Source organism: Notothenia rossii, assembly GCF_949606895.1.
Source record: "Notothenia rossii genome assembly, chromosome: 9".
Taxonomy (NCBI): Eukaryota; Metazoa; Chordata; class Actinopteri; order Perciformes; family Nototheniidae; genus Notothenia; species Notothenia rossii.
In genome coordinates, this window is record NC_136907.1 from 81,121,189 (window position 1) to 81,130,622 (window position 9,434).

Here is a 9,434-nt window from a genome sequence, read left to right on the forward strand (position 1 = left end):
CGCTCGCAAAAGCACAGAAAAAGAGGCGTGTGTGTAACCTGTGTTTGTCCTCAGTGTGTAACCTGTCTGTGTGTCCTCAGTGTGTAACCTGTGTGTGTGTGTCCTCAGTGTGTAACCTGTGTGTGTGTGTCCTCAGTGTGTAACCTGTGTGTGTGTGTCCTCAGTGTGTAACCTGTGTGTGTGTGTCCTCAGTGTGTAACCTGTGTGTGTGTGTCCTCAGTGTGTAACCTGTCTGTGTGTCCTCAGAGTGTAACCTGTCTGTGTGTCCTCAGAGTGGAACCTGTGTGTGTCCTCAGTGTGTAACCTGTGTGTGTGTGTGTGTGTCCTCAGTGTGTAACCTGTGTGTGTGTGTCCTCAGTGTGTAACCTGTGTGTGTCCTCAGTGTGTAACCTGTGTGTGTGTCCTCAGTGTGTAACCTGTGTGTGTCCTCAGTGTGTAACCTGTGTGTGTCCTCAGTGTGTAACCTGTGTGTGTGTGTGTGTGTCCTCAGTGTGTAACCTGTGTGTGTGTCCTCAGAGTGTAACCTGTGTGTGTGTCCTCAGTGTGTAACCTGTGTGTGTGTCCTCAGAGTGTAACCTGTCTGTGTGTCCTCAGAGTGTAACCTGTGTGTGTCCTCAGAGTGTAACCTGTGTGTGTGTGTGTCCTCAGAGTGTAACCTGTGTGTGTCCTCAGAGTGTAATCTGTGTGTGTGTCCTCAGTATGTAACCTGTGTGTGTGTGTCCTCAGAGTGTAACCTGTGTGTGTGTGTCCTCAGAGTGTAACCTGTGTGTGTGTGTCCTCAGAGTGTAACCTGTGTGTGTGTGTGTCCTCAGAGTGTAACCTGTGTGTGTGTGTCCTCAGAGTGTAACCTGTGTGTGTGTGTGTCCTCAGAGTGTAACCTGTGTGTGTCCTCAGAGTGTAATCTGTGTGTGTGTCCTCAGTGTGTAACCTGTGTGTGTGTGTCCTCAGAGTGTAACCTGTGTGTGTGTCCTCAGAGTGTAACCTGTGTGTGTGTCCTCAGTGTGTAACCTGTGTGTGTGTGTCCTCAGAGTGTAACCTGTGTGTGTGTCCTCAGAGTGTAACCTGTGTGTGTGTCCTCAGTGTGTAACCTGTGTGTGTCCTCAGTGTGTAACCTGTGTGTGTGTGTCCTCAGTGTGTAACCTGTGTGTGTGTCCTCAGAGTGTAACCTGTGTGTGTGTGTGTGTGTGTGTGTCCTCAGTGTGTAACCTTTGTGTGTGTCCTCAGTGTGTAACCTGTGTGTAACCTGTGTGTGTCCTCAGTGTGTAACCTGTGTGTGTGTCCTCAGAGTGTAACCTGTGTGTGTGTGTCCTCAGAGTGTACCCTGTGTGTGTGTCCTCAGTGTGTAACCTGTGTGTGTGTGTGTCCTCAGTGTGTAACCTGTGTGTGTGTCCTCAGAGTGTAACCTGTGTGTGTGTGTCCTCAGAGTGTAACCTGTGTGTGTGTGTCCTCAGTGTGTAACCTGTGTGTGTGTCCTCAGTGTGTAACCTGTGTGTGTGTCCTCAGTGTGTAACCTGTGTGTGTGTGTGTCCTCAGAGTGTAACCTGTGTGTGTGTCCTCAGTGTGTAACCTGTGTGTGTGTCCTCAGTGTGTAACCTGTGTGTGTGTGTGTCCTCAGTGTGTAACCTGTGTGTGTGTGTGTGTCCTCAGAGTGTAACCTGTGTGTGTCCTCAGTGTGTAACGTGTGTGTTTGTCCTCAGTGTGTAACCTGTGTGTGTGTGTGTGTCCTCAGTGTGTAACCTGTGTGTGTGTGTGTGTGTGTGTGTGTCCTCAGAGTGTAACCTGTGTGTGTGTGTCCTCAGAGTGTAACCTGTGTGTGTGTGTCCTCAGTGTGTAACGTGTGTGTTTGTCCTCAGTGTGTAACCTGTGTGTGTGTGTCCTCAGAGTGTAACCTGTGTGTGTGTGTCCTCAGAGTGTAACCTGTGTGTGTGTGTCCTCAGTGTGTAACGTGTGTGTGTGTCCTCAGAGTGTAACCTGTGTGTGTGTGTCCTCAGAGTGTAACCTGTGTGTGTGTGTCCTCAGTGTGTAACGTGTGTGTGTGTCCTCAGAGTGTAACCTGTGTGTGTGTCCTCAGAGTGTAACCTGTGTGTGTGTCCTCAGAGTGTAACCTGTGTGTGTGTCCTCAGTGTGTAACCTGTGTGTGTGTGTGTCCTCAGTGTGTAACCTGTGTGTGTGTGTCCTCAGAGTGTAACCTGTGTGTGTGTGTCCTCAGAGTGTAACCTGTGTGTGTGTGTCCTCAGAGTGTAACCTGTGTGTGTGTCCTCAGTGTGTAACCTGTGTGTGTGTGTGTCCTCAGTGTGTAACCTGTGTGTGTGTCCTCAGTGTGTAACCTGTGTGTGTGTGTCCTCAGAGTGTAACCTGTGTGTGTGTGTCCTCAGAGTGTAACCTGTGTGTGTGTGTGTGTGTGTGTGTGTGTGTGTCCTCAGAGTGTAACCTGTGTGTGTGTCCTCAGAGTGTAACCTGTGTGTGTGTCCTCAGTGTGTAACCTGTGTGTGTGTGTCCTCAGTGTGTAACCTGTGTGTGTGTGTCCTCAGTGTGTAACCTGTGTGTGTCCTCAGTGTGTGTGTGTGTGTGTGTGTGTGTGTGTGTGTGTGTGTGTGTGTGCGTTTCCTCAGAGTGTAACCTGTGTGTGTGTGTCCTCAGTGTGTAACCTGTGTGTGTGTGTCCTCAGTGTGTAACCTGTGTGTGTGTGTCCTCAGTGTGTAACCTGTGTGTGTGTCCCCAGGTGTAAGTGTAACGGCCATGCCAGTGAGTGTGTGTGTAACCTGTGTCTGTGTGTCCTCAGTGTGTAACCTGTGTGTGTCCTCAGAGTGTAACCTGTGTGTGTGTCCTCAGTGTGTGTGTGTGTCCTCAGAGTGTAACCTGTGTGTGTGTGTCCTCAGTGTGTAACCTGTGTGTGTCCCCAGGTGTAAGTGTAATGGCCATGCCAGTGAGTGTGTGTGTAACCTGTGTGTGTGTGTATCCCCAGGTGTAAGTGTAACGGCCATGCCAGTGAGTGTGTGAAGAACCCCTCCGGCCGGCTGGTGTGTGACTGTAAGCACAGCACGGCAGGAGACGACTGCAGCTCCTGCCAACCCTTCTTCAACGACCGGCCATGGAGGAGGGCGACGGCCGACAGCAGCAACGAGTGTCTGCGTGAGTCCTCCATCTTTCATTACAGCGAGTACACACCGCTTAGCTGCACCGCTTTAGAGAGACCTCAGATGCTTTAGAGAGACCTCAGATGCTTTAGAGAGACCTTGGATGCTTTAGAGAGACCTCAGATACTTTAGAGAGACCTCAGATGCTTTAGAGAGACCTCAGATGCTTTAGAGAGACCTCAGATACTTTAGAGAGACCTCAGATACTTTAGAGAGACCTCAGATGCTTTAGAGAGACCTCAGATGCTTTAGAGAGACCTCAGATGCTTTACTGCAGACCTCAGATGCTTTAGAGAGACCTCAGATACTTTAGAGAGACCTCAGATGCTTTAGAGAGACCTCAGATGCTTTACTGCAGACCTCAGATGCTTTAGAGAGACCTCAGATACTTTAGAGAGACCTCAGATGCTTTACTGCAGACCTCAGATGCTTTAGTGAGACCTCAGATGCTTTAGAGAGACCTCAGATACTTTAGAGAGACCTCAGATGCTTTAGTGAGACCTCAGATGCTTTACTGCAGACCTCAGATGCTTTAGAGAGACCTCAGATGCTTTAGAGAGACCTCAGATACTTTAGAGAGACCTCAGATGCTTTACTGCAGACCTCAGATGCTTTAGAGAGACCTCAGATGCTTTAGAGAGACCTCAGATACTTTAGAGAGACCTCAGATGCTTTACTGCAGACCTCAGATGCTTTAGAGAGACCTCAGATACTTTAGAGAGACCTCAGATGCTTTAGAGAGACCTCAGATGCTTTACTGCAGACCTCAGATGCTTTAGAGAGACCTCAGATGCTTTAGAGAGACCTCAGATACTTTAGAGAGACCTCAGATGCTTTACTGCAGACCTCAGATGCTTTAGTGAGACCGAAAAGGAGGGGAACCCTGGGAACAGATCACATGATGAAATACAGCGGGGGGGGGGGGGGGGGGGGGGGGTCTCAGGGGGATTGTGGGAACTGTAGTTCCTGTGGACACACATCATCTCCATGACTAACAGGGATCAGGGAACTCCGTTTCTCCCACAGTCCCTTAATGCATCGTGCAGGAGACAGGAAGCTGAGGCCCTGAATCACCCCTTAGTTAACCCCTTAGTTAACCCCTTAGTTAACCCCTTGGTTAACCCCTTAGTTAACCCCTTAGTTAATACTTTAGTTAACCCCTTAGTTAACCCCTTAGTTAACCCCTCAGTTAACCCTTTAGTTATCCCTTTAGTTAACCCCTTAGTTAATACTTTAGTTAACCCCTTGGTTAACCCCTTAGTTAACCCCTTAGTTAACCCTTTAGTTATCCCTTTAGTTAACCCCTTAGTTAATACTTTAGTTAACCCCTTAGTTAACCCCTTAGTTAACCCCTCAGTTAACCCTTTAGTTATCCCTTTAGTTAACCCCTTAGTTAATACTTTAGTTAACCCCTTAGTTAACCCTTTAGTTAAGCCCTTATTTAACCCCTTAGTTAACCCCTTAGTTAACTCCTTATCACTCTGCTGGTTAGCCGTTGTTAAAACAACTGTTTACTCTTGTGAATGTAACCCTGTGTGTGTGTGTCCCTCTCTCGCTCTCTCTCTCTCTCTATCTGTGTGTGTGTCTCTCTCTCTCTGTGTGTGTGTGTGTGTCCCTCTCTCTCTCTCTCTGTGTGTGTGTGTGTGTCCCTCTCTCTCTATCTGTGTGTGGGTGTCTCTCTCTCTGTGTGTGTGTGTGTGTCTCTCTCTCGCTCTCTCTCTCTCTCTATCTGTGTGTGTGTCTCTCTCTCTCTGTGTGTGTGTGTGTGTCCCTCTCTCTCTCTCTCTGTGTGTGTGTGTGTGTCCCTCTCTCTCTATCTGTGTGTGGGTGTCTCTCTCTCTGTGTGTGTGTGTGTGTGTCCCTCTCTCTCTCTATCTGTGTGTGTGTCTCTCTCTCTATCTGTGTGTGTGTGTCTGTCTCTCTCTCTCTCTGTGTGTGTAGCCTGTGAGTGTAATGGCAGGAGCTCTTCGTGTGTGTTTGACCCGGAGCTGTACCGCTCCTCGGGTCACGGCGGGCGCTGCCTCAGCTGCTCCGACAACACGGACGGACCGAACTGCGAGCGCTGCCTGGACTACTACCACCGGGAGGAGAGGGGGGGGGGGCGCTGCCTGGCCTGCAGCTGCAGCACCGTGGGTGAGTTCAGGGCCATCGGGAGAATGCAGCTCCCACTTCTGAGGGCATGTTGTCAGACTCAAATCACACACAAGTGGCAGGACATGCGATTTCAGGATGTGAAATAGTACAGAAGGTAAACAGATAAAGCAATAATAATAATAATCAATAAATACAAACAGAAAAGCAATACACTTATGTTAGACGTTATTTGAAATAGATGACTGAGTGTCACTTAATACCCACCATGAGAAGTAATACATATGCACAGAGGCTGAGTGTAAGTGCAACTTAATATCAAAAGTATATAGATTATAAATATATGGAGGATTGACCTGATTACTTTTCTTGATATCAAATTAATAACACGGATGTTCTTCATGCGTTCTACATCCTGGGACTGAAGCAGCTCCTATTTTACAGAACATACAACACGACCCTGTCTGATCACACCCTCAGCCCAAACACACACTCTCAGCTAAACGAGGATCCAGACGTGAAATAGTGCAGAAATTAAAATATATACGGCTTGAGTCCAACCATAGAGGAAATATGAAATTGTACATTTGTGTTTAGACGCATTTCGAATAGACACCGAATGTAAAGCAGATATTCTTCGTGCACGTGAAGTCCTGGTGAGCGCAGATAAGATACGAGGGACTTCGTTGATCCCAAATTGTGAAATGTTTGCGTTGCAGCAGCTTAACAACAAAACAACAAAACAACAAACAGTTCAGTGAAAACAGCTGCCTAATGTGAGCCAGAGCACTGACTGTGTGTGTGTGTGTGTGTGTGTGTGTGTGTGTGTGTGTGTGTGTGTGTGTGTGTGTGTGTGTGTGTGTGTGTGTGTGTGTGTGTGTGTGTGTGTGTGTGTGTGTGTGTGTGTGTGTGTGTGTGTGTGTGTGTGTGTGTGTGTGTGTGTGTGTGTGTGTGTGTGTGTGTGTGTGTGTGTGTGTGTGTGTGTGTGTGTGTGTGTTGCAGGCTCGGAGTCTCCTCAGTGTGATGACAGAGGAGTGTGTGCGTGTAAACCCGGAGTGACCGGAGAGAAGTGTGACCGCTGCCAGCCGGGCTTCCACAGCCTGACGGAGGCCGGCTGCAGGTAACAGTTTGATGTGGAGCTCATTTCTGAAACACTTTGTCTGACTTTGAGTAATTTCTATTCACTTTACGTCACTTTGCAATCATTCAGTTTTCATTTTGAGCCATTCAGTTACTTTTCAGTGGTTTCAAGGCATTCTGATTCATTTGACGTCACTTTGAGTTATTCTGTAGTCATTCTGAAGTGGCCAAAATCCCAACAGGTTTCTCTTGTAACCTTCACCTCAAAAGTTCTTGTTCTTGGCCACATGTAGAGCTTGGGCCTGGGAAGCAGTGTCAGACTCGCAGTACACAACCCACTGGACGCTTCGGTTGCTTTTCAACGTTTATTTCCAGCAAACATAAAACAAAATAGGAAAACAATATTTAACATAAACTTAAACAGCAGATCCTAATAATCTGTATTTGACTAAGCTTAAGGTTGCGTCTGCGTGTCAATGACGGTATTGCTGCTGCTCTCCCGTCACACACCGCACCTCCAACTTAAAGCCTTAGCCCCGCCCCCTTCACCTGAGCAAAGCACACCTCTCACTGAAACAGAAAAATGCATTAATAAAGGTTCCAAATAAATCAAAACAAAATAAATTTAAATGCGGCTGCTCCAGTAGTCTTTAAGTCATTTTCATTAGTTTTATTGCACAGACATTTAGAGATGGAGCAGATTATATCACGTCCTTATAATAATAATAATAATAATAATAATAATAATAATAATAATAATAATAATAATAATAATAAAGAGGCAAAGAGTAATCAAAACGCTGCCTTAGATATCAAACTACTAGACAAATGTTTGATAAAAAGGTAATCAAGAGAGAACAGTCCACTAATCAGGCTGAAGTGTGAGCGCCCCCTGCTGGCAGAACAAATAGAGGTTTATTATTGGAGCGTTTTGATTGGTGATCTCTGCTTTGATGAACATCAACGAACACGTGTTCATGACTCAACATTGGAAAAATGAGCTGTGAGCTTTCTTTCCCCAGCACGACGTTTGGTTACCTGCTCAATAAACAGTGGACATTTTATTATATATATTATATATTTCTTAATGTTTTTCATTATTAAACTAAGTGTGTGTGTGTGTGTGTGTGTGTGTGTGTGTGTGTGTGTGTGTGTGTGTGTGTGTGTGTGTGTGTGTGTGTGTGTGTGTGTGTGTGTGTGTGTGTGTGTGTGTGTGTGTGTGTGTGTGTGTGTGTGTGTGTGTGTGTGTGTGTGTGTGTGTGTGTGTGTGTGTGTGTGTGTGTGTGTGTGTGTGTGTGTGTGTGTGTGTGTGTGTGTGTGTGTGTGTGTGTGTTTTCAGGCCGTGCTCGTGCTCTCCCTCCGGCAGTACTCAGGAGTGTGACGTGAACACAGGGCAGTGTCGCTGCAAAGACAACGTGGAGGGCTTCAGCTGTGACAGGTATACACACACACACACACACACACTCACACACACACACACACACACACACACTTTGAAGTCCCTTTGAGTCTCTTTGAGTCACTTTGAGTCTCTTTGAATCCCTTTGAGTCCCTTTGAAGTCCCTTTGAATCCTTTTGAGTCCCTTTGAATCCCTTTAAGTCCCTTTGAGTCCCTTTGAATCCCTTTGAGTCCCTTTGAGTCCCTTTTCTAGTCCCTTTGAGTCACTTTGAATCCCTTTGAGTCTCTTTGAGTCTCTTTGAATCCCTTTGAAATCCCTTTGAGTCCCTTTGAAATCCCTTTGAAGTCCCTTTAAATCCCTTTGAGTCTCTTTGAGTCTCTTTGAATCCCTTTGAGCCACGTTGAAGTCACTTTGAAGTCCCTTTGAAGTCACTTTGAATCCCTTTGAGTCCCTTTGAGTCCCTTTAAATCCCTTTGAGTCTCTTTGAGTCTCTTTGAAGTCACTTTGAGTCTCTTTGAATCCATTTGAGTCCCTTTGAGTCACTTTGAGTCTCTTTGAATCCATTTGAGTCTCTTTGAGTCCCTTTGAAGTCCCTTTGAGTCACTTTGAGTCCCTTTGAAGTCCCTTTAAATCCCTTTGAGTCTCTTTGAGTCTCTTTGAATCCCTTTGAGCCACGTTGAAGTCACTTTGAAGTCCCTTTGAAGTCCCTTTAAATCCCTTTGAGTCTCTTTGAGTCTCTTTGAATCCCTTTGAGCCACGTTGAAGTCTCTTTGAATCCATATGAGTCCCTTTGAAGTCCCTTTGAGTCTCTTTGAATCCCTTTGAGCCATGTTGAAGTCACTTTGAGTCTCTTTGAATCCCTTTGAGTCCCTTTGAAATCCCTTTGAGTCCCTTTGAGTCTCTTTGAGTCCCTTTGAGTCTCTTTGAGTCCCTTTGAAGTCCCTTTGAAGTCCCTTTGAGTCTCTTTGAATCCCTTTGAGCCACGTTGAAGTCACTTTGAGTCACTTTGAATCCATTTGAGTCCCTTTGAAGTCCCTTTGAATCCCTTTGAGTCTCTTTGAGTCTCTTTGAGTCCCTTTGAGTCCCTTTGAGTCACTTTGAAGTCCCTTTGAAGTCCCTTTGAAGTCCCTTTAAATCCCTTTGAGTCTCTTTGAGTCCCTTTGAAGTCCCTTTAAATCCCTTTGAGTCTCTTTGAGTCTCTTTGAATCCCTTTGAGCCACGTTGAAGTCACTTTGAGTCTCTTTGAATCCATTTGAGTCCCTTTGAAGTCCTTTTGAGTCACTTTGAGTCCCTTTGAGTCTCTTTGAGTCACTTTGAAGTCCCTTTGAGTCTCTTTGAGTCTCTTTGAATCCCTTTGAGTCCCTTTGAAGTCCCTTTGAATCCCTTTGAGTCCCTTTAAGTCCCTTTGAATCCCTTTGAGTCCCTTTGAATCCTTTTGAGTCTCTTTGAGTCACTTTGAAATCCCTTTGAGTCCCTTTGAAATCCCTTTGAGTCACTTTGAATCCCTTTGAGTCCCTTTGAAGTCCCTTTAAATCCCTTTGAGTCTCTTTGAGTCTCTTTGAATCCCTTTGAGCCACGTTGAAGTCACTTTGAGTCTCTTTGAAGTCACTTTGAATCCCTTTGAGTCCCTTTGAGTCCCTTTAAATCCCTTTGAGTCTCTTTGAGTCTCTTTGAATCCCTTTGAGCCATGTTGAAGTCACTTTGAGTCTCTTTGAATCCCTTTGAG

At 46.2% G+C, this 9,434-nt stretch overlaps 1 protein-coding gene across 1 annotated transcript in view; it reads left to right on the top strand.

Annotated features, from left to right (window-relative positions):
* Positions 1–7,927, top strand: part of lamc1 (laminin, gamma 1) — a gene marked incomplete at its 3' end in the record, with an annotated part of 60,936 nt that extends 53,009 nt beyond the window's left edge. The window contains exons 4-8 of the mRNA XM_079651090.1: positions 2,966–3,132; positions 5,079–5,270; positions 6,231–6,348; positions 7,648–7,746; positions 7,909–7,927. Coding sequence (XP_079507216.1) covers positions 2,966–3,132; positions 5,079–5,270; positions 6,231–6,348; positions 7,648–7,746; positions 7,909–7,927 — 595 coding nt within the window. The remainder of the gene's footprint in view (positions 1–2,965; positions 3,133–5,078; positions 5,271–6,230; positions 6,349–7,647; positions 7,747–7,908) is intronic.
* Positions 7,928–9,434: the final 1,507 nt, after the last annotated feature.